Here is a 24,664-nt window from a genome sequence, read left to right as displayed (position 1 = left end):
CGCCCTCCTCAATGCCCATCACCCACTTTCCACTCCGTCCCACCCCCCATCAACCCTCAGTTTGTTCTCAGTTTTTAAAGAGTCTCTTATGCTTTGGCTCTATAGGGAATTATTTAAATTGTTTGGGAGCTTTGCCCTCCAGAGCCACTGTCCTCGGTCAGGCTGGGAGACTATGACGTACTTGGATTTGAACTTTTACTACGCTCATTCTTTGTATTATAGTTCAGATTATCCTAAGAGAATGGAATCCATATCTTATCTCCAAACCCAATTTTTACCTATTGGTTTAAGATATCCTTTTCCTCTAATTGACTCCTTTAGGGAGGCATGAGTAGCAAGGGAAGCTGACAGATTCAACTTTCTCCTTTCTTCCCTTCTTTTATACAAGTCTGAAAGGCAGGGGTGCCCGGGGGGCTCAGTCCGTCAAGCCTCCGACTTTGGCTGAGGTCATGATCTCGCAGTTTGCGAGTTCCAGCCCTGTGCCCGGCTCTGTGCCGACAGCTCGGTTCATGGAGCCTGCTTCGGATTCTGTGTCTCCCTCTCTTTCCCCCGCTCACCCTCTGTCTCTGCCTCTCTCTCTCTCTCTCAAAAATAACTAAATGTTTAAAAAAAAAAGTCTGAAAGGTAGACGAAAGAAAGAATGAGATGCACGTGGGTTGAGGATTAACACTGATGCATAAAAACTGAAATTCTCCACAGGTGTGGTTGAGTCTTTGACCTCTTGGTCCTAACAGAAATAAATTAGGAGGCAAAAGCAGAGTTCACGCAAATACTCATTTGTGTGAGCTGCAAAGAACAGGTAAACAGACAACATCAGTAAAATGGAAATTCTCAGTTGCTCAACTAAGGAACAGAACAAGTTTTTCTCTTCAAGACCAATTTATGGTAGAGGAAGTGAAGCATTATCTTGACTCGAGGGGGAAGTGTCTCTGTGTCCCGAGACCTGAACCTTCGATGGGGTGGGGGGGAGAGGTTAAGAGATTAATAGAGAAAAATATGAAAACTAGGGAAGAGGGGCACGAGTGTGTACAAATGGCCAAAAAGAAGCCAGAACTTGTAGCCAAACCCTGTCCGACGTTTCTGGGGTAATTTGTTTCAGAGTAAATGACTGGGATTTCAAGTTTTGGTGTTAGGAACTTTTTGCTAGACCGTTAAGGGAGAAAATGTCAAGTAACAGCAAAGACGAAGAAGGAGAAAGCAGAAACCGAAATAGGTCACGGGGTTGCGAACCCCTTAAGCCTTCAGGTACTTGACTTGCTACCTCTGATTAATGCCAACCACTGGGCAACAGCCAACAAAAATGAGCCGTTCGATATACTACACAGGATTTTCAGAGGACACGTACGGGGTGGAATGCAATGTGCCCTTTGAATTTATATCTCATTTCCAGGTTGAACCATTTTGCAACTGAAAGAAATTCAAATGCTTCAGAAACTTTACAGATGCAGTACTCGTATGATTTGACGCCGAGATGAAAGCCTCTCTGAAGTGGAAAATGGGAGTTATTCGAGAGCAAACAGTATACATCACCATCAGTTGTATCCTAAATAACAAAGTCTCTGGTGCACAACAAGCCATTACAGCTTCGTAGGCATTCCGAATGTTGTACTTAATAAAGCAATTATAATCTGTCATCCCGTCCTCGGTAAGCAGTACTGCTCCACAGCTTACGTTATGGATTTCTTCGGCAGAAACGAGACTTACTGAAGTATAACCAAGAATTTTAAAATGTCGTATTCATTTTACGCCATGGAATATGTGACGTGCTCCTAAATTCGAACGTGTTCATGATAATTTTTATAGAATACCACTTAAGATTGATCTTCTATGGAGGAAATGGATTACAACTGTATGCATAAAACTCTAACGGGGTCTTCGGGAAACGGTGATTATAAAAATGGCTAAGGTAAACTGTGAAAATGAATATGGGAAGACAGGGCTGTTTCTAAAGACGCCGTGAGTTACACGCTGTTTACCATTATGCACTGTGAGATGGATACTAGGGCTTTTGTTTTGTTTACTCTCCCTAGAGGCACAGATCAAATTGAGTTATAAACCACCGTGGTCTATTGAGTCGAGTTGGCAGGCACTGGTGATTAATTTGGGGGGGGAGATTAGGGATAAAGTGGAATTAGAGAGAATTTCAAAGTACTGAGCCTGAGTAATGCTATAAAGATAAGTATACATGTAAATCCTGGGGTCAAAAGATTTAAGATTTGGCCTCGTTTACGTGAAGCAGTCAAATATCCACAGATGAGAACCTGGAGATCCCAGGAGACACACGAGGGACTGGAGATACAGATTCACACATCATCCGAAGAATATAACGGCAGATATGGCAAGCGATGAGTTCACGAAGATAAGACACTGGCGGGAGGGGGGAGGGTGGGGGGAAGCAAGAATTTCAGTTCTAGGAAATGGAAGGTTGGTAGGAAACCAATGAAAGTTCTTAGAAAGGATGAAGTGGGGAGGTAGGAGAATGAGTAGCAGCGCGCAGTGACACAAGACCCACCGGGTGACGGCAGGGGGATCTTCCTAAAGGAGGGGTTCTATCAATAAAGAACTGGATAAATACATTATCACTGGAACGCGCTTGCACTGAAAGTCTATGTAGGTGTCCAGAAGGATGAGGTCAATCTACATGTACCGACAGTGAAAAATTAATACAAAAAAAGCCAAGGGACAAAATAGCCTATGTAGTATCCGAAATTAAAGTAGATACCCATAAATGGAAAGACATCCGATGTTCTTGGATTGGACTGAGCCACCCAGGTGCCCCAGGAATAATATCCTTCTAGAGGCACAGAAATCAAGGCAGTAACTCCTTACCTACCATCCAATAGATTGATAGAAAATCTCATTATAGGATTTTAGTTACACAGGATATAATTCTCCTTTATTTCAGTCAGCAAAGAGAAAGCAGTGTAAAGCCAATTTCATAAGCTCAGGTCTCGTCAAAAGAGACATGGTAAGCCAACTTGACACAGTGCCAACTTTTTGTGTTTTTTAAATTATTTTTTTTAAGTAATAAAAAAACTACGCCCAAGGTGAGGCTGGAAACTCAATACCCCGGGATCAAGAGTCACATGCTCTACCGACTGAGCCAGCCAGGCGCTCAAACGTAGGGCTAACTTAAAAAAAAATTTTTTTTTAAGTTTATTTCTTTATTTAAAGACAGACAAAGACAGTATGAGCGGGGGAGGGGAAGAGATAGGGATAGAGGGAGAATCCCAAGCAGGCTCTGCGCTGTCAGCACAGAGCCCCTCGAGGGGCTCGAACTTGCGAAGCTGTGAGATCATGACCTGAGCTGAAACCGAGAGTCGGACGCTTAACTGACTGAGCCAGCCAGGCGTCCTTGGGCTATCTTTTCGATGATGGAAAATATATCCTGCAAAGGATGATTTCCATAAAATGAACAACTTGAGAGACAAAAATCGAGAGTGAGGATGATACAGACTTTGCATGTTCCGTTTGAAACAATCAATGTGAGTTAACGCAACCCAGAGCAGACAGAATCGCCCCATAATGGCTACTGAATGGCGTTGCCAGGTGAGCTCTTTGGGAACCCGTGAGAAAGTGTTTCTGGAGGTAGGTATGGCCCACCCTAGAATATCCTCAGTCTAGCTGGTTGTGGTTGAATCCACAATCAAAAGAAATAAGACAGTGTTTGGCTCTCCAGTTATGACAACCTCTTGCTCACAACTCAGGGCTTGATGGTCCAATTCGACAGTAATTCACGTTAGGGCTCACATGTGGGAACCTGCCTTTTCAACTGGATCTAAGTAATGCCCCAGGAAATAATGCAGAAAACATGTGGACCCATGAAGTGGACAGATTCACATAGTGAGGGTTTGGAACTGAGCTTCGATCAGTTAGGTAGAAAAAGACAATAGGAGTAGCTACTATTTGGGCAGCATTATTCTTTGTGGGGTGGCTAAAAGCAGTCAGGGTAAACCAGATCAATTATTTCCAGAACTCTCAACATTTGTCTGCTTTTGGGCAAGAACAACAGACTCGTTTGTAGATAGACTTGTCTGTCCTCCAGGAAAACACAGATTACAATACGTTTGGGCCGTAAAATCAAATAAAACCATAGAGAACTTAAAAATACTGATTTGTATTTATTTTTTAAAAACATTTCTTTATTTTTGATGAGAGAGAGAGAGAGAGAGAGAGAGAGCGAGCTGGGGAGGGGCAGCAGAGAGGGAGACAGAAGATCTGAAGCAGGGTCTGTGCTGACAGTGGACAGCCTGACACGGGGCTTGAACTCACAAACCATGAGATCATGACCTGAGCTGATGTTGGATGTTTAACTGACTGAGCCACCCAGGCGCCCCCAAATATACTGGTTTTTAAAATGCAAAAGTAAAAAAAATAATAATAAATAAATAAATAAATAAATAAAATGAAAAAGTAATACATACACATAGTAGAAATTTTACAAGGGGATGGAGTGAAAAGTAAGTAAGACTCATTCTCAAAAGGCAATTGTTTCTTTCCAGTTTCTTGCATATCCCTATAGAAGTATACTTATTTGTATTTATATAAATTGGAGCATATTATGTGTTCCTGCTAAACAGTGTAACTTGGAGACCTTTTGCTATGATTAGATATAAAGCCACACGATTCTAACAACTGTGTAGCACTGTATACAGTTCTACATTTATTTAGCATACTGTCGGGGCGCCTGGGTGGCGCAGTCGGTTAAGCGTCCGACTTCAGCCAGGTCACGATCTCGCGGTCCGGGAGTTCGAGCCCCGCGTCGGGCTCTGGGCTGATGGCTCAGAGCCTGGAGCCTGTTTCCGATTCTGTGTCTCCCTCTCTCTCTGCCCCTCCCCCATTCATGCTCTGTCTCTCTCTGTCCCAAAAATAAAATAAACGTTGAAAAGAAAAAAAAAATTATTTAGCATACTGTCCTATTTATGACTATTTTTTCCAGGTGTTGACTTTCTTAACGCTGCCACAAATACCTTTTCACTTTTTTTGTGTGCCCAGGTGTAAACCTGTGCCATGCGTGAATTTATACAAATGAAATTATTGGGTCAGAGGGTCCGAATATTTCAAATTGGGGAAAAAAAAAACCTTCAACAGATACTGGGAAACTGCCCTCTAAAAATGTCTATCATCTCATCACTAACGCAGGAGAGGGCCTGTCTCCCTACAACCTTGCCCCCTGGGTGTATTATATCATTTTTTCCTTTGGTTCATCTGTGAGGGAAAACGGTTTTCGTTAGCATTGTTTAAAATTCTGAGTCCAAACCCGAGAACACTTCTTAAAAATGATAGCTCAGCAAGCTCAGTGACGAGACGGAGAATTTCTTTAAATCCCATTGGACTCTGGCTCTCCTTTGGTGAAGGGATCCCAGAGAATTTACTGTTAGAGTCCATTTGTGCGGATAGGGTTCTTCTATAAAGTGGAGCCATCAACTATTTTAACAAGAGACAGTTTCATAGATAGGTTTCAGTTTTTGCAAAAGGGGAAGAAACACCATTCTGTGGCTCGATGTGGGTTTGTCAGTTACTGCCTCCCCGCTTCCTGGGACTGCCCACTGTTTTTGAGCACAAATCAGACTCGAGCAAAAACAACTCTTTCCATGGGATCAGCTATAAGAAGAATGGCCGCACAAAGAGCAGCTTAGTTTCTTGGAAGGCTGGTGGGCATTTCTGGAAAAAGCACAGCTGACTTACTTGTCCCTATATGGTCATTTGCTGTTTCCTCCGGACCAAAGGAGCAGATTGGTTCGCGAAGGTAAGACAAAGGAGGCAACAGGCCCTCTAACTGCCAATCCTTCTGTCACCTCTCCTCTCACTTGTTGAGTCGTTTGCCACCAGAGACCAGATGCCATCGCCTCTCAGATGCTTTTCTAGTTGAGCAAGTCACGGGTGAGCGGGAGGTTCAGCAAGCATTCGAGGGAGTGGACGACAGTCGGGAGAAGTGAAGCCAAATGCTCCCTTCTCTTACCCCCCCCCGCGTTCACATTTTGGGCGGTTCTGAAATGTTGTGTGTTTTTTTTTACCCCTCAAATTGGACGGGTCGGATCACGTGTTTGTTGTGTAACTGATACGGTGCTTGTTCAGAAATTGCTGCACAGAATCAGCTTCCACGTTCTGAAAAGCAGGCCTCAAAACCTGACCAGAACTTTGCAGGGACAGCACATCTCTAGAATGCAGTGATAGAGTTCTAGAGACGAGGACAATGACAGTAAGCTCCAGTTGGCTTTGACTCTCGATGATTCATTCCGAGAGCTTGAGCTAAGAGTTTTCCTGTGCGGCAGGGCACATTCAAAGCCAACGTGATAGCCAGGGGCTGTTACTTTCCGAGTTGCCACCAGGCTCATTTGGGGAAAGTCTACCTGTTGGTATCGAAGGCGGCACATCCAGGGGGGCTTTCGCGTGAACTATCGTTACATCTGCTCCGACGAACTCCTTCTTGCACACATCCATCTTTGTTGTGGTATGGACCTGACTTGGCCAGTATATTCGTACCGATATTTTTGGAACGTTTCCTGCAAAGGTCAGCGTAAGAACAGTGTGCTTCTGGGCTTGAAGAGCTTCTCGTCGGAGTGGAGAGTATTTGAAATTTGGGTGAAAACCGTTCACATTGTAACGGTAATTCAGGGGATGTACAAAGTCAAGGGCGCTAAGTCTCATATCAAAGTGGTGTTTCGATAGCTACGTTCGCTCCAGCTACTGAACCGTTTCTAACCACACATCACATACTTCATGATTAGCTCAGATACATAAGATAACATGGATGGAACTGGAGGGGATTACACTAGGCGGAAGTGAGTCAGCGAGCGCAAGACACATATCTGTGATTTCACTCACATGTGGAATTTAAGGTGGGTGGGGGGGGGGGATGGGTCCTCCCAGTTTCTCTTTTGCAAAGTTTCAAAACCTGTATTAAAATGCAAAGAATGGTACAACGAACACCCATGCTTCCATCATGTAGATTAATCGGTTGTAGCTCTGTTGCTATATTTACTTTCTCACTCTCTTGCTCTCCCTTCATCTATATACACACATGCACACACATATATGTACACAGTTCCCTTGGTGACTTTAGGACATGTGTCACCCCCAAATCCTTGAGCCTGGATGCTAAGAGAAAGGGCAGTCTTCCCCATAATTACACTGCTAAGGAAATGTAACACCAAGACTATTCTTGCAGATATGATTCGTACTCAAATTTTTCTTCCCAATTTTATTTTCTTCCCAATTTTGTTTTCTAAATTTAGAATGCAGTCAAGTACACGGTATGGCATTTTGTTGCTGGGACTACAACGAAGTAAATGATAGTGCTAATAGACGCGAGATAATTCCATTAATAATGATTAGCAATTATAACACCAGAGAAATTTAACATCAGTCAACATTATCAGCATCGCTTATCTTTTGATTCCTCTCACTTTGTGTCAATCCAAAAAAGTGATCGTGGGCTTTAATCTTTTTCGTTTGTGAGATGTCAAGACCCAGCATGAAGAAAATCCCAACTAAGACAAAAACATATTTACAAATTTTCTGCCTCCAAATCTACAGTTTCTGTAAATAAGAAAATTCACACACCCAGAGAAAGCCCTCGGAGGTAGAACTGAACAAAAAATTATTTACTTGGTGAGGTTCATATGGAAAACAGAGGCCTTTGGACTTTATGATCTTAGCCATCAAATCAGACCCGCACAAATTAAGAATCACTTCATATTTGAAAGAAGAGATGACCCCCCAATGATTTCTTTTGTTAACAAGAATTGACATGTGGATGAGAGATACTTTAGAGCATTTGTCCAAAGAGGACATAAGAGGAATATAAACCAAGGTATATGATGAAGAAAATGCTTATTTCTAGCTCTAAACTCTGTGTACTTTCAAAGGTAACGGTAAGCAAACTACGGGAGCTTTTTAATGTGGGGAGATCTCTCCTGAAGAAACTTTGCTTTGGGTAAAAAGTTCTCGTATCGTTCGCTGGAAAACCAAACGCATAAGATAGATTTACCGATGATGGCGAAACAAAAGAACATTCAAGTTTTTCAGGGATAACCTTTTGGCGGTTTATTCACAAGATTCAAAGATCAAGATCTTTAAAAAATAAGGGCTGGAATTAGGGGATTTAGGATTTAGATTACAGGAAAAACAGGCAAAGAGATGAAACGGAGTATTTTGAGGATTTGGGGGTATTAAAAAAAATAACATCTCTGATAGGTCACCTACCCATAATCCTAATAAGACAGTGCTTCATCCTCAAATTTGAGGCAAAAATAAATTTGCTCATCCGATCGGCAAATTAACAGTAATACTCTGCTGAAGGATGTCGGTGCAACAATTAATCTCAAACCCTGCTGGTCGGAGAATAAAGCTGGCCCAAGCTACTCGAAAGGAAATTTGCAAGAGCTGTGAGGCAGTAATTCGGCTCCTTCACATCTGGCCTAAGGAAAAACACTCACGGAGGTACATGCAGTGATTACGCATAATAAAAAAGCAATAAAAACCTCAATGTCCAGTTTCAGAAATGATTTGCTGACCTAAGATGTGCCTGTTCCTGTACTATTTTGTAACTGCTGCCTCCACGTGGCTCTGGAGATCTTTTTTTTTTTTTTTTTAAGTTTATTTATTTTGAGAGAGAGAGAGAGAGAGAGAGAGAGGGAGAGACAGAATCCCAAGCAGGCTCTAGGCTGTCAGTGTGGAGCCCAACATGGGGCTCGATCTCATGAACTGTGAGATGGTGACCTGAGCCGAAATCAAGTCGGACGCTTAACTGACCGAGCCACTCAGGCGCCCCTGGAGGTCTCCTCTGCACCCGTCTCAACCCAGTCCCTCAGATGTCTTAGTTCACATGGGTGCAAACTGCCCTTCGAGAGACGATTCTGTTCTGCCACCCTATCAGCCCCAACCCCCCAACCTCCCACCAACCCCCAAACTTCTTGCTTTCCTTTTGCTGTTTCCAGTTACTCCTTTCAAAGGACTATCCCAATGACTCATTTCCCTGATTTATTTAAGGTAACAGATGATTTTGCTCAAATTCCATGCAATCCTGATAAACATCTTGGGGGCAGGGACAGAAATAACCTAGAATCTCTAGTTCCGGGGCAAGGATGCTGAATGGATGGCCAAGGGCTCTGAAATGTTGATAAATGAGATTTGAAGGGTCTGGGTGGTGAAACAGGGCCTGGATAGGGAAGCAGGGCTCTCAGGACAGAAACACACACACACACACACACACACGAAATAAAAATGCACAAATGCTTGCGGTGGGCGCGAAGGGGTGGAGAACTGGGAACACAGACAAGGACCACGTGGCGCATCTCTTTGTCGTGATGAATCACTAAATTATACACCCCCGAAATGAATATTATGCTGTGTGCTAACTAAAACTTCAATAACTTGAAACATGAAAAAAAAATAGCGTATCTGTAATATTAAATTATTCTGTGGTTGTAAAATTAAGGGCGGGATGATGCCACCTTGCAGCAGGGTGAGTGCTTAGGGAAAATGTTGACACAGATGAAAAGACCAGAGAGGATGAATTATTTGTGTGCCTCGGGCCCACTCTGGGGCACGCGTTGATGGCTTTCTTGGAGCTTTTCTTTCTGTATTTCACTGTTCCCAGAACACTTTGGGAACACTTTGTCCCTAAGTGTTGTTGTTATTCTGTACTCTTTTTTTCTTTTTAAAAAAGTTTATTTATTTTGAGAGCATGCATGCAGAGAGAGAGAGACAGACAGACAGACAGACAGACAGACGCGAGCAGGCTCTGTGCTGTCAGTGCAGAGATCAGCGTGGGGCTCGAACTCACAAACTTTGAGATCATGACCTGAGCAGAGGTCAAGAGTCAGATGCCCAACCCACAGAGCCACCCAGGTGCCCCCAAGTGCTGTTCTTTAGAGTCAGAGTCAGGGTTGTTGGAGTCAGGGTGGATACCCCTCTCCGGGAAGGACTGACTGCTTGTCACGACTGCTTGACGTTAACTGCTCTCAACAAGGCAGTAGTGTGATATATTTGACGAACAGACCATGTCCTCTGAGTTCGTAAATTTGGACTTGAATCTTGCCTCCAGCACTTAGTTCTTTGTGACCTTGGGAAGGTCATTTTTCAAACCTCAACCTCAGTTTCCTCATTAGGAAAATCCAAATTACGATAAAAGCGAACATGCAGTGTTATTGAAAAATTGGGCTTAGGGGCACCTGGGTAGCTCAGATGGTTAAGCGTCTGATTCTTGATTTCGGCCCAGATCATGAGGTCATAGTTTGTGGAACTGAGCCCCGTGTGGGGCTCTGCGCTGACAGCCCGGAGCCTGCCTGGGATTCGCTTTCCCTCTCTCTCTGCCCCTCCAGTGACTTAGGTCAAAACCATGGCAACCATGGCTCATGAATCAAATTGGCCTTTTGCCTGTTTTTCTTTTTCTTTTTAATGTTTATTTATTTCGGAGACAGAGAGAGACGGAGCATGAGTGGGGGAGAGGCAGAGAGAAAGGGAGACACAGAATGCGAAGCAGGCTCCAGGCTCTGAGCTGTCAGCAAAGAGCCCAGTGCGGGGCTCGAACTCACAGACCGTGAGATCGTGACCTGAGCCGAAGCCAGACGCTCAACCGAGGCGCCCCTTGCCTGTTTTTCTAAATAAAGTTTTATTTGAGCACAGCCACATCCATTTGTTTACATACGGTCTATGGCTGCTTTCCTGCCGTGATGCAGAGTTGAGCAGCTGCGGCCGAGACTTAAAATGTTAAATATGTGGCCCTTTATAAAAAAAAAGTTTCCTGATCCCTAACTTCGGTTTTTCCAAATGTTTCCTGTTGTAAAGTTCTCCCCTCTTTATGTTTTCTCTTTGAACTCACGCTTGTCTTGTTTGCGTGCAGATTAAAAGTATTTCCATGTGCAGAGTATAACAAGAGTTTTCTGAGAAGAAGAATTTATATTGCAGTTTCTTCTGAAGTGCAAGTAAATGATTTAACAAGGTACTGCACTTTAGCACATATTTCTAAGATGTGAATTTGCAACTAAGGTTAATTTTGGTATTCCCCTATTCTGGTAATGATTAATGTAGGCTAAATTTGCCTGGAACATCTCATCTGCAAAAGTCCTTGGATGTCTTTTCCGTCACACCTAGTTATGGGCAATTCTAAATATATCTCTCTATCTTCTCTGTGATGAGAAACAAAAATTCAATGATAAAATATCTTGGAACAATTAAAATAATCCATTGGCTTAAGTTTCAGGGTGTCAAATGAAATTTACTGTAAAACATGGCTTAGCATTTGTTTGGAGTACACCTTTCATAATACCTTTGAAGAGATTAATGTCATAAGAATTTCACAAATAGTCAGTGACATGTTTTTAAATGCTAACCACCAAAATCAACTCAAATAACATTATTTCTCTATTTTTAAATTTTAGGATGTCACGATACGCAGTATTGTTTTCACTCTAATGGTACATTAAAGGGTTTTATGAATATTAAATGAGTTAATGTAAGTTTAATTTTTGTTGATAAATTTCACACATTGCCTAGCTTTAGAGCAGGCTTTCAAAAGCTCTTTTAGCATGCTCTCTGCTGCCCCCTGCTGCTAATTTTCAGAAACTGATTTTTGATTCTGAGCAATGCTCGCTTACACTCTCTTAATATATGCTTATAAACTCATGCAATATTCAAGCTTGAGGCGACTCTACCGATAATTTAATCCTACATGATTCATCTGCAGATCAGAAGTTGAGTCTCTGTGATCTGAAGCAACATGTGAGTGTGGGCTCGTTTTCTGACTGCCAACGTTTGAACGTCTGGTGGTTTTGGACATGTTACTTAATTTTGACCTCTATATAATGAGCATAATAATACTACCTACATCTTGGAGTCTCTGTGGGGATCCAGTGATGTAGTACATAAAAAGCACTTAGGATACTTCGTGGGTTGTAGCCACTAGTAATGTGAGCTATTTTATTGACTTGTCATTAATAAGACTAAAACCGTAGCTAATGACAAGGTCAGAACCAGAATTCTGGTCTCCTGACCACTAATTCAAGAATTTTCTTTTGCACTAGTCTGAAGATATGATGAAACTTGACCTTTTTAAAGTAGGCTCCACGCTGGGCATGGAACTCAATGTGGGGCTCGAACCCACGAACCCTGAGATCATGACCTGAGCCAAATCCAAGAGTCAGACGCTTAACCGACTGAGCCACCCAGGCTCCCCTCCCAATATAAATTTCTAATGCGCACACTTGGAAGATGATTTCACTGTTGGTTGTAAGGAGTCTCTCCAACGGGCTCCCCGCCTGAATCTCCAATGCACCGTTAGACACTTGCACTCAGAAAGTTCATCTCGTGGGAGACTCAAGAGGAACTAAACCGAACCCATTAGTTCACTTTCCAGCCTTTCTCCTGATCTCGGTCTCTCAAGTTCATTCCTTCTCTTCCTCTTTTGCTACCTCCCTCCCGGGTTCCCGTCTCAGGCTCCTCAAGGGGGGATGAATCCAGCACCCGACTGACAGATTGCATCAGCTGCCAGAGCTTGCCGTGGCCCGCCGGGTACACCACGTGTCTTCAGCCCTGCGTGTCCCAACTTACCTCCTCCTTTAGCCAGGAGTGCATCCCTCTCTAGAAATTAGGGCATATTTTCCGCTTTTTCATCACTGGACTTACCACTTTCTGCCCTACTGGTCTGCCTTGGGCCCCACACATCAGAACGCTAGCATTCCCGTTCCATCAGAATCAAGCTACCGACAAAGCTCTCGGATGATGACGAACAGTGCAAAGGGCCCATTATTCCAAACGAAATCCTAGACCCTCCTCCTTCATTGCTATGAAAGAGATTATCTGGACTACTCCTAAACATCAGCCGCATAAAATGCAAGAGGACTCCAGTCGCGCTGATCATTTGGTCTGAGAAGAAATAGGATACATGGTGGGAGACTTGGGGTAGGGCTGAATGGGAACAAGGCTAATAAAGAGTGACTGTGAAATTGTAGTAAAAGCCTTAAGTGACCGTGACCTGGAGAAATAATGCTTGCATCCCACCTAGATTGGCATCCGTTACTGACGACGCGAGAATCACACAGGTCTCTGCACTTTCGTGGACTTCTCCTCTCTCTGCAGTGACTTTTCCCTTTTCTCATGCCTCTTCAGATCTTTCTTGTTCTTTTTTGTTGTTGTTGTTGTTTTAGAGAGAGAGTGAGCGGGGCAGAGGGGCAGAAACAGAGAGAGAAAGAAACCTAAGCAGACTCCACGCTCCGCGGGGAGCCCAATGCCAGGCTCGATCCCACGACCCTGGGATCATGACCTGAGCCGAGATCAGGAACCAGATGCTCAAGTGACTGAACCACCCAGACACCCCCCCCCCCCAAATCCTTATTGTTCTTTAGGACCAAATAAAAGTTGACATTTTACACAGTGATTTTTTTTTTCTCTCTTCTTCACCCTCAGGATGTGTTGTATCTTTAAGCACAAACTCAGCTGTACAGGAAGGGCCCGTGTCTTTCCCCACCCTCTTTGTGACTTTAAAAATATCTGTGTTTAGCTTTTATTTTAATTAAGAAACTAACCCAAGTTACACGGGAACATAACTGGGGTCAAATGATCCTAAGAACAGAAATCCCGGTACCTCTTTTCCAAAAGCAACTACTTTGATCTCCTTTTTACGAATTATTTAGTATTTACCTCCATTTCTTTTTAAGTAGTATGCTTGTATTCCAACTTCTGGATTTTTCAGTTCGGGACTTTATTTGTTGACTTGTCACTAACCAGATAATGATTTAGTTTTTTTTTTTTTTTAACTCCCCTCACTTCTACCAGGAACATGCAACCTTGGCCTACCGAGTACAGGCTAAGTCAGTGCCCCTCTGACTACACGTACTGGCCGCCCAGTCTGGACACATAGGCCGATGCCTAAGACAATTTTTATTGATATCTCATTACTGGACGTGAGAGAGTATTTTAATTTTTTTTAATGTTTATTTATTTTTGACAGAGAGAGAGAGAGAGAGAGAGAGAGACAGAGCATGAGCGGGGGAGGAGCAGAGAGGGAGAGGGAGACACAGAATCGGAAGCAGGCTCCAGGCTCCGAGCTGTCCGCACAGAGCCCGACACGGGGCTCGAACCCACAGACCGCGAGATCGTGACCTGAGCCGAAGTCGGACGCTCAACCGACTGAGCCGCCCAGGCGCCCCAATACGTGAAAGAGTACTATCTTTGTCTCCCGATTTGTTGTCATCCTGTGACGCTATCTCCAATTTGGTTAGATCAAATTTCACTGCTTTCTATATTATGTCGACCTCAGCCATATAGTAAAACCACACTCTGTTTCTTGCACCATTTTTCTTAAATTTTGAGTTGGAGTTTATAATTGCCTGGATTTGTGTGGGCGGACATGGCGGCCCCATGTGGCAATTTAAATTAAATGAAAATGTCACTCAGACTAGCTCCATTTGGCTCACTTACTAGTCATAAGGGGCTCTCGGTTTTCATATTGGACATATTGCCAGAGAAACCTATGTTAGATGCTACCTTCACCACCTCAGAGACGACCCAAGAAACCACACTATTCAAACAAAAATAGCTTTAAAAAATTTCCTTGAACCCTTCACACAGGGGTTCTAGACTTCCCCCAACAGCGATGGAAATATTAAAAGGAAGTTGCACATAATCTTAGTTTCAAAATAACTAAACAAAAAGTGTCTCAGGTGAGGGTCCCATGTCATTACCAAATAGCTAAAAGTTTACGCCCCTGATTTTTTTTTTTTTTTTTTTTTGCTACCTCCTCTCCAACAGCCCTTGAAAGGAGTACAGAGATGAATGAATCAGATGGTGCTCCAGAATTGCTGCCGTGACACCGAATGACAGTGGTCATCTTTAAATTTCAATTCGACTTGCCTGTCTTCAGTATTTTAAAGTCTTGCTGTCAACTTCACTATCTTCTAAGCCTGTACTGCCCAAGAGAGCGCCACGCGGCATTTTAAATTAATTTACTTTTTTAAGTTTATTCATTTTGAGGGAGAGAGAGAATGAGAGAGGACATGTCAGGAGGGGCAGAGAGAGGAGAAAGAGAGAATCCCAAGCAGGCACCGAAGTGCCACTACAGAGCCCGACGTGGCCCCTGAACCCACAACAAACCATGAGATCGTGACCTAAGCCGAAACTAAGAGTTGGACGCTTAACTTCCAGGGCCGCCCAGGCACCCCCTGAATTAACTGAAATAAAACTGAAACTCAGTTTCAGCAGCTACATTTCAAGCGCTCAGCAACCATTCAGTAACTGGCCACCGGTTAACATTCTGGACAGCACAGACAGAGATCATTCCGTCCTTTCCGAAAGTTCTGTTGGACAGCACGGGTCCAGATTTTTCATGTGCTGACACCTTCCTAATTCACCCCCAAGTCCACAGCCAATTATATGAGTCTTACTTCATGGTGCTCAGACTTACTAAGTTGTCTTCGATTTCATCTTCCAATCCAGAAGCCTTCGGGTCTGTTCCAACCTGGCAGCTGGCCTTTTGACCCGTGATGTAGCTGGCACATCCTGAACCTAGGACAAAACACAGGGGGCCTCAGTCCGGAGCACTCCCATCTTCTCTTCCTAGCCCTGGATACCCCCTCGCCCTCAGCCCCCACTTCTGACCTCAGCACAGGGCCCCAACAAAAAGCTACCCCTTCATCACCTGCTGGGTCTGGGCGTGTGTGTGCGCCCAGTCCCTAAGTTGGCATGAGTCTTAACGGATTAGGAGAAAAGCCTGTGCCAACTTTCAGGCTGTCCCTGGGCAATGTGAGCGGACAATTCTGAGGTCCGGAGTTCCATGACAGCTGGTTGGGCTTCCTCACGTTGGCCTCTAGAGTGCCATACCACGTTCGGATGGGCATACTCAAGGAGGGACAGAGTGGGGTCCTTTACACTGCAGGGTTTGATAGAGGGGCTCAGGCTATCCCACTCTGAGGGCTCCCTGTTCACTGATTCACGTACTCCTTTCAGCGGAGCACATCTTCCACTGACTTCCTGAGAAAGGTGTCTGGGAGATGAGCTATTTGAGACTTGCGCTTAAAAAAAAAATGTCTCTATTATTTTGGGACGCCTGGGTGTCTCAGTCAGTTGAGCATCTGACTCTTGATCTCAGCTCAGGTCACGATCTCACGGTTCACGAGATCAAGCCCGGCGTCAGGCTCTGCTCACAATGCGGAGCTTGCTTGGGATTCTCTCTCTCCCTCGCTCTCTCTCTCTCTGCCCCTTTCCTGCTTGGGCTCCTCCTCAAAAATAAATAAACTTAAAAAAAATCTCTATTTTATCCATCTACTCGATTGATAATTTGGTCATGAGATTCTAGCTTGAATACAAATTTCATTCAAAAATCTTAAATGATTCTTAAAAATTTATTTATTTTTGAGAGAGACAGAGACAGCATGAGCTGGGGAGAGGCAGAGAGAGAGAGAGAGAGAGAGAGTGAGAGAGAATCCCAAGCAGGTTCCACAATGTCAGCACAGAGCCCAATGTGGGGCTCGAACTCACGAAACCGTGAGATCATGGCCTGAGGTGAAACCAAGAGTCAGACGCTTAACCAACTGAGCCCCCCAGGCAACCCTCTTTCAAAACTTTTTAGATATTGTTACTTAATCTTCTTGCTTCTCATGTTGCTGTGGAGAAGTCTAAACATTCTGGGTCTTGGGTTTTTTTCTTCTTTTTTCTCTCTGGAAACTTAGAGTGTTTTCTCTTTTTCCCAAGTGTTCATTTTACAATAACAAGAAGAGATTATTGACAGTAGTTCATGCTCCACCCACCCAGAATTCACTCCTCTAAGTGGCTGTTTCTGTCTCTCTCATTCAGAGCTTTCTTTGGATATTTCAACATTCTCCCCACCGTTAAGAATGGAGATCCAAAAGGCTCAGTGGGCTCTTGTGATTGTGAACTTGAATGAGGGTGGTCTGGATGCCACATTTAGTTGTGGATCCTCTGGGGTCAACTGCTCTTCTCCTCAGACTAGTCCAGTTTCCCCAGAACAGCCTTCTCCAAATCCCGCCTAGAACGTGGATGCCCCTGTGCCAGCATTCTGGAAGCTAAGAGGGGAGGTCATGGATCTCACAATCCAACACGCATATGTTCATGTACTCTATTATCGGGTAATTCTACCCTCAGTTGGTATCCCATACTCCCAAGACTCTGTATTTTATTCTTCGGAGAATAAATTTCAACTTTTCCTTTGGGGTTGAGAAGGGGAGACAGTCACCTGGTTATAGGGAATGAGTTAGAGAACCCTATCCCAAAAGGTACATGGGACCACCAACTCCTGAACACGTAGGGGAATTTCAACAAGACTGGCTCTTGGAATTTTCCATGGTTCTTGTAAGAATCAGTTTTCTCAGGTCTCCAAAGACATTAACCTTTGGCTTCCTTCTTTCCAGCTTCTGAAACGTTATTGAGCTTGTCTCTTCTGTTCTCACTTTTCTTCTAAATATTAACGTTTCAAATAAATAATTTACTGTTGTTTTATTAAAGTTTGGGGAAAAAGAAAAAAAATACACAGATAGGCCTTACTTCCTGTATTTTCCTGGAGATCTTTGCTTTCCTCTACCTCAATTTGATCTTGCTTTTGAGCTCACAGTCTCCTGAGTGATCACTGCCAATCAGGATTTCTTTAGTCACTTCAGGGCTCCCTCCTCCTTGGCTTCCCCTGTAAATGCTAGCTTGTTCGCATAGAGCTATAGGGTCAGTGATGGATATGGAAGTGCGGCCATGTTTGGTTGTCAACATGCAGTCATACAGGCATCCACGGAAACTTATCATTCAGTAGTCCCTGGTGAATAGTCTATAGATGTGTCTGCAATCTTCCCACCCCAAATCTTGGTCTTCTCCAGGTTTGGAGGCTCTGGGTGGCATGCCGGTTCGTGAGCAGACATGAGGAGGCCAGCGCAGGCCTGTCCACTCCAGCAGTGGACGTGGCGGGCTCTCCCCCTTCTCCCACGCCATACTGAACAGGACAGAATTCCCTCAGGTTCTCTGCTTCCCCAGATCCTATGTGGGAGGTAGGGCACAGAGCTCGTCTCTTCCCAAACCTACCTGGAGCCATACCACCTTCATCCATGGGGGATTATATCCACTAGCCTGCTGTTGATGCATAAATACCGTGTCCTGAATCCCTTGGGGGCTCTGGGTTCTCAAGTTGAAAAGCTCAAGCCATGTTGTCCCAAAAGCCATTTTTCTAAAACTGAATTCTCACGATCTTGCGGTCCGTGAGTTTGAGCCCCGCGTCGGGCTCTGGGCTGATGGCTTGGAGCCTGGAGCCTGTTTCCGATTCTGTGTCTCCCTCTCTCTCTGCCCCTCCCCCGTTCATGCTCTGTCTCTCTCTGTCCCCAAAATAAAAAAAAATAAAATAAAATAAAAAAATTTAAAACTGAATTCTGCCCAGAGCTCCAGGAGCTTGTTCATGAACTCGAAAGGAGAGAGTTACGTGGTTTTTTCTTTTTTTCGGAATTTTTTTTTTAATTAAAAAAAATTTTTTTTATTTTTTTATTTTTTATTTTTTTTTTTAAATTTTTTTTTCAACGTTTATTTATTTATTTGGGACAGAGAGAGACAGAGCATGAACGGGGGAGGGGCAGAGAGAGAGGGAGACACAGAATCGGAAACAGGCTCCAGGCTCTGAGCCGTCAGCCCAGAGCCCGATGCGGGGCTCGAACTCACGGACCGCGAGATCGTGACCTGGCTGAAGTCGGACGCTTAACCGACTGCGCCACCCAGGCGCCCCAAATTTTTTTATTTTTTAAAATGTACATCCAAATTAGTTAGCATATAGTACAACAATGATTTCAGGAGTAATCTGGTCTTCCACAATGATGTTCTGAGACCTTGAAGGTTGAAGTCCCCAGCTACAGTCGAGTCGCTGACTATCACCGTTAAGCCTTTAGGATACACTCTTTTGCCCTGAAAATTATCTGCTTCTCATGTATGTGAGATTTGCCTTTTCATCTTGATGTTCAGTCTGCAGGCGGAACTACACGTAGAAAGCTTCTTCAGGAAACATTTTCTTTTTTCTTATAATTATGTCTAGCATATAAGAATTACCTCACAGATTTGTGGGAAACCTTTAACTTTGTATCTTTGTGGTATCTAACACTGGGTAGAATATAGTAACCATTTAATTGATACATTTACTGAATAGATCTCCAGGTAGTTCCAAAAGGGAAAATAAACACTGAAGGTACGACCTTTATAAAATTGAAACAATTCTACTAATTTTCTTAATCATATTCTTTTTATAATATTACCCTGACACAATTAAAAATTCCCTTGGGAAATGACTCTGAATACATAAGACAGTAACATGTAAAAATAGGACCCTCTGTTAAGATACAATTATTTCCTAATTTCACTTTTCAATTTCAGGCTCAAAATGCCACAGCGTTCCTTTTTTAGCAAATGCAGCTGCTAGGTTCCAGCCTGTTCTAGCCACTCCAGACTCCAGGGACAACCGTGGAGCGTGGGGAGGGGAGGCGGGTGTAGCCAAAGCCCGAGGTCAGGAAAGCTCCCTGGTAACTAGGGGAGAGGTAGACAGATCAGCTGGGGACAGACGTTTCTAGGATATGGTAGGGTGAGAAGCAGGCGGGAGAGAGCAAGAAACTTATCCCGGGCTGCAAAGGTGGGGGAGGCTCCCTGCTCCTTCGTGACGGGCTGGTAGTGAATTATTTTCCTATCTGCCAGTGCTGTCCATTATTTAATTGAAGTTCACCAATATCTTTTAAGTCGCTACAAAAATGCAAACAATTGTGCTAGCTCCCAGGGATAAACACAAAGAGGAGTAAGACACAGCCCTTTTCAGCAGAAGGCGCCACAGGTTTCTCAACGTTTTCTGGCATTGTTTGTCCCCCAGTTGTTGTCGCCTGGTAGAACCTTCTGGAAAGACGGGACTATGTCCTACTCATCTTTTGATCTCTAGCATATGCCACAGTTCTGGCACACAGCAGGCACCTAATTATTAATGGTGTGGTGGATGAATGAATCACTTCCGTTATTGTCATTTTTCATCTATCAACTACCTTTTTTTTTTTTTTTCACAATTCCAATCTTCATTTTCCCCGTCGTTACTTATCAACTCTCTTTCCAGGATGCTGTCAGAAGGGTATCTCAGCGGACTTGCCTACCAGAAGGACATCCACTGGAGCTGTTCATCTTATAATGAGCAGGTGGCTGAGGAGGAAGAAGAGACAAAATCTGCCACTCATTCCTATTGCTCTGTGGACGAGACTCAAGTCCGAAGTCTGTACGTGAGCTGCAAATCCTCAGACAAGTTTATGTCTTCAGTGCACGCGCGAGAGAGCCAACACAGTGGAAAGCAGAGAACCATAATGCTGCAGACAAACCCCAATCCTGTGTTTGAAAGCCCCAGCTTGGCTGCAGTGGAAATGTGTAGAGACTCGAGCAGAGAGACCTACTTGGTTCCACCTTCCTGTAAGAGTATTTGCAAGAATTACAATGACTTACATATTGCAGGTGACCAGGTGATGGCTATTAATTCAGTGACGACGGATTTCCCCCCTGAGAGCAGTTTTGACTATGGCCCTTTGCTGAAATCATCTGAGATTCCTTTGCCCATGGAGGATTCCATTCCCACTCAGCCCAGCGACTTTCCCCAGAAACCTATCCAGCGGTATTCGTCGTACTGGAGAATAACCAGCGTCAAAGAGAAAAGCAGCCTGCAAATGCAGAAGCCAGTTTCTAACGCAGTGCTGAACGAATACTTGGAGCAGAAGCTGGTAGAATTATACAAGCAGTACATTATGGACATTGAGTTTCATGACAGTTCTCCCACCCAGATTCTGGCGTCTGAACTCATCATGACAAGTGTGGATCAAATTAGTCTCCAAGTGTCCAGAGAGAAGAATCTGGAGACCTCCAAAGCCAAGGACATAGTCATTAACTGCCTATTACAGCTGGTGTCGGGTGAAATTAGCACACCTAGTCTCCGTATTTCTCAGTACAGCAACGTCAATCCATAGAGAGAAGGCTGGCGGTCCTCCTTCTCGACTCCTCCAAATGAGAGCAACACTTCCTTCATTTATTCCGAGAAGGTGCAGGAGGTGGGGGTGAAGGGGAGTCCAGAGCTAAAAAAAGCAAGGTTGGACAGAGGTCAAGTGTGAATTCAAAGGAAATCTCTTACTATTGCACGTAATGAAGGCATGTGGGAAGAGCATCCAGAAAGACTCATTGCAAAGCAAAGGTCGTATAGCAGCAACAAAGCACAAGTAAAAATGATCCACGGGCGCCTGGGTGGCTCAGTCAGTTAAGCCTCGAACTTCGGCTCAGGTCATGATCTTGCGGTTTGTGAGTTTCAGCCCCACGTCGGGCTCTGTGCGACGGCTGGGAGCCTGGAGCCTGCTTGGATTCTGTGTCTCCCCCTCTCTCGGCCCCTCCCCCGCTCATGCTCTGTCTCTCTCTCTCTCTCTCCTTTGAAAATAAATAAAAACATAAAATAAAAGATCCAGAAAGTAAATGTATGATTCACTTAAAGAGTAGACGAGATGAAAAAGCAGCCCAGCCAAAGAAGAACATCCACCACGGAAAGACAAAAATGCAGAGATTTCAGGGTAAAGAGTTATTGTTTGTTATCCGAATTAATTCCTCCAAGTTTTTTTTTTTTCTTGAGAGAAATGGACTTCAGAAGGGTGCTGTATATGGGTAGAAAGACCAGTCGAAACAGTCTTGAAAATATGTTTCTACTTCTTTTCTGTTTTTTACAGCCTATCATTTAAAATTTATAACTCTTTATAAACATTCAAACAGTAGCAAATTGCAAATTGTGTTTTTTTTAATGATTACTTAGCAACAGTCATGAAACAGCCACTCTCACCTCCTCGTTTTATTAGTGAAGACGAAGTGTCCCAAATGGAAAATAGCACATCGTTATTTTTTTAAAAAGAGATCTTATTTTGAAGTAACCTTTCTACCCAAGGTGGGGCTTGAACTAAGAACCGTGAAATCAAGAGTCACGTGATCCACTGACTGAGCCAGCCAGGCCCGCGAGGTTCACACTGAAAACTAAGACAATTCCTTTTACTTTGCTCTGTATGATTTTCTTGGTGGTACTAAGCTTCAAAAGAAGTTAGGAATGAGAATTCCACACGCCCCTCATCTCTTTCTCCATTCTTCCCTTGACCCTTCTGGAGCCAGGCAGGGGTCTTCTGTGTCCTCCCAGCAAAGTTGATTGTTCTAGGGCCTCATGATAGCCCATTCTGTCAATGCAAGCACTGGAACAGTAGCGTCATGAGCACCTCATTGCTCTACCCAATTCTTCTAGCCACACAGGATGGCAAAACACGACTCACTGGCCCTATCTAGCCTGATGCCTGCTTTTCAAAAATGAAGATGTAAGTGACCTAGCACATTACATTCGTTTCAGGTGTACAACATGTATCTCTTGCGCTGTATGCAAATTGCAATGCGCCCCTGTATCTATTGCAAAATGACTACAATAAATCTAGGTACGCCCTTTTTGAAGCCCCATGAGCTAAGAATTTTTCTCGCCTTTAAAAAAGGTAAAACCAAGCAAAGAGTATACATATTTTTAAATGTTTATTTTTCAGAGAGCGCGTGTGCATGGGGGAGGGGGACACAGTACCCAAAGCAGAGAAGCAGGGTCTGTTCTGACAGCAGAGAGCCCAATATGGGGCTCGAACTCACCAACCTGGAGATCACGACCTGAGCCCAAATCGGATGTTTAAGTGACTGAGCCACCCAGGCACCCCGAAGAATTTTTTTTTTTGTAAATGAGCCGTACCCAGTCATTTATGTATTGTTGATGGCTGCGTTCACGCTAGAATGGCGGAGGTGAGTAAATGAGACAGAGGGCGTCTGGCCCACCGGAGTCTCAAACGTTATCTCTCTTTTTACCTAAACAATTTGTCAACCGTGCTCCTCAGGAGTGCCTGGCCCCTTGCTGGATGCTCGCTGGACTTAAGGGACCGGGAGGAAACAGAAAAGTTTTCCAAAGAGGCCTCAGGCCGTCTCAGGGAGCACGGAAGCTGGGATGGCCCTTCACAATAGATCCAAACCGAAATTAGAGGGTTGGCTTTGGTTCTCCAGCTTGACCAGAAGGGGGCGTCACTTGAGCTGAGGCAGTTCGGTGCAGGGCCCAACTCCCCAAGTGCTGGGGAAGCAGGTGCTGGGGAAATGAGCTCTTCATACAAAAGAAGGGATCTGGCGGAAGCAAAACGCCACCTTCTGCATTTCTCAGTGTTTATTTTTATACATTAATGTTTTACAACATACAATATGGAATAAGGAAACCCGGTTGTGAACTCATTATTCAGCCGTGGTATCCACAGTTTTAAATTTATCAAGGTAACAGCTGCTCTTTATTCATTGCTTCCTATGTGTCTGGCACCTTGTTACGTATTTGCACGCATTAGAGAATTCTCATCACCTACGAAAGAAAATGCCCATCATCCCCTTTTTAGAGGTGAGCCAGCGGGGCTCAGGGAGAGTTAAGGAACTTGCGGGAGGTCAAACCATGAGTGGTGAACCTGGATTTGAATTCAGTCCTGTTAAAATGCAAAGTCCTGCTCCTCAAGTATCACCACCTGCTTTCCTATTGATCACCATGTTTTTCTCATGAAAGACTGGTTTGGCTGTTCGAGGGGAAGAGAACTCATGAGTCCCTTGACCCTGAGGCTGCATCGTTTTCTCTTCGGTGTTTTGCTTGACAATATTTGCGTATTTTCACACCCAGCCAAGAACTGAAGCTTTGATTTACTCATTTGTTTCTCTGGTCTCAAAGGGTATTTACACACAGTAGGCGTCCAATTAATGTACGTCAAACGGTTACCTTTTGCTGGGCTGGATACCGCATCTGGTGGGTGAAGTGAAAGACCAGCAGTGTGAAAAAGCAACTACTTCTGACTAGAGCCAAGGGCTCTTCAGAGTTTCCCTTCAGGAGACAAATAACTGAATGAGCTTATTTTCGGAGAGCATGTAAGTATCCTAAAGTGCATGATAATAAAATATCGCGGGCATTTCCCCTTTTGCTTATTTACTGAGAACTAATTGGCTACAAAAGGGACTGCTTCCTCTTCTCCAATGAGCATGAATTTGATGCTATCTGGGGGGTGGGGTGGGAGCACTGTGCATGAAACGCGGGTAGACATAGAGGGGAGCAGGCCTCTTCTTTGCCAGCTTGCTGTATTGGTGGAAAGACCCAGCAAACAACTGCGTACCAAGTAATGAAGCCACTTATGAGGCAAGAACTTGGCAAAGTGGCCCCAACAGGAATACAGTTGTCCACGACGGCAGGTTGAGGGGGTAGTGGACGGTCGAGGAGCTCCGTGCTGGCAAAGATGCCAAAGGGAAGTGAGTCCTGAAGAGCAAGATAGGATCCGGGTAGATGCATCGAAGAGGCGTTTCATGCAAAGGCGTGTGTTTGGTGCAACAGAACTGCGGGTCGACGGCTCCAACGGGAGCTGCACGAATGCACGAACCGCAGTATGTTAGTTTGCTACCGCTATTGTAACAAATTACCACGAAAGCAGTGGCTTGAAAGAAAACCCACGTGTTACCTTAGGGTTACGCAGGTCAGGAATCCACAAGGAGTCCCCCTGGGCTAAAATCGAGGTGTTGGGAAGGCTGCGTTCCTTCTGGAGGCTATAGGAGGGAGAACCGATTGGCTTACCCTTTAGAGCTTCTAGAAGACGCCCACATTCCGTGGCTC

The 24,664-nt window shown here is 44.3% G+C and overlaps 2 protein-coding genes across 8 annotated transcripts in view; one reads left to right on the top strand and one right to left on the bottom strand.

The window, feature by feature from the left end:
- LOC109496468 overlaps window positions 1-24,664 on the bottom strand; it is a 348,709-nt gene that overhangs the window by 68,055 nt on the left and 255,990 nt on the right. For all 7 annotated transcript variants that reach the window (XM_023248808.2, XM_045050324.1, XM_045050325.1 and 4 more), the window contains exon 5: window positions 15,407-15,507. In XM_023248808.2, coding sequence (XP_023104576.2) covers window positions 15,407-15,507 — 101 coding nt within the window. The remainder of the gene's footprint in view (window positions 1-15,406; window positions 15,508-24,664) is intronic.
- On the top strand, window positions 5,541-23,988 carry TASL (TLR adaptor interacting with endolysosomal SLC15A4). The gene is made up of 2 exons (XM_004000378.6): window positions 5,541-5,749; window positions 20,069-23,988. Exon 2 carries the CDS (start codon window positions 20,070-20,072, stop codon window positions 20,958-20,960), a length of 891 nt encoding a protein of 296 aa, XP_004000427.1. The 5' UTR covers window positions 5,541-5,749; window position 20,069; the 3' UTR covers window positions 20,961-23,988.

The sequence above is a fragment of the Felis catus genome, chromosome X, assembly GCF_018350175.1.
Source record: "Felis catus isolate Fca126 chromosome X, F.catus_Fca126_mat1.0, whole genome shotgun sequence".
Taxonomy (NCBI): Eukaryota; Metazoa; Chordata; class Mammalia; order Carnivora; family Felidae; genus Felis; species Felis catus.
Note: the sequence above shows the minus strand (reverse complement) of the source record. Positions and strands in the feature narration are given on the sequence as shown.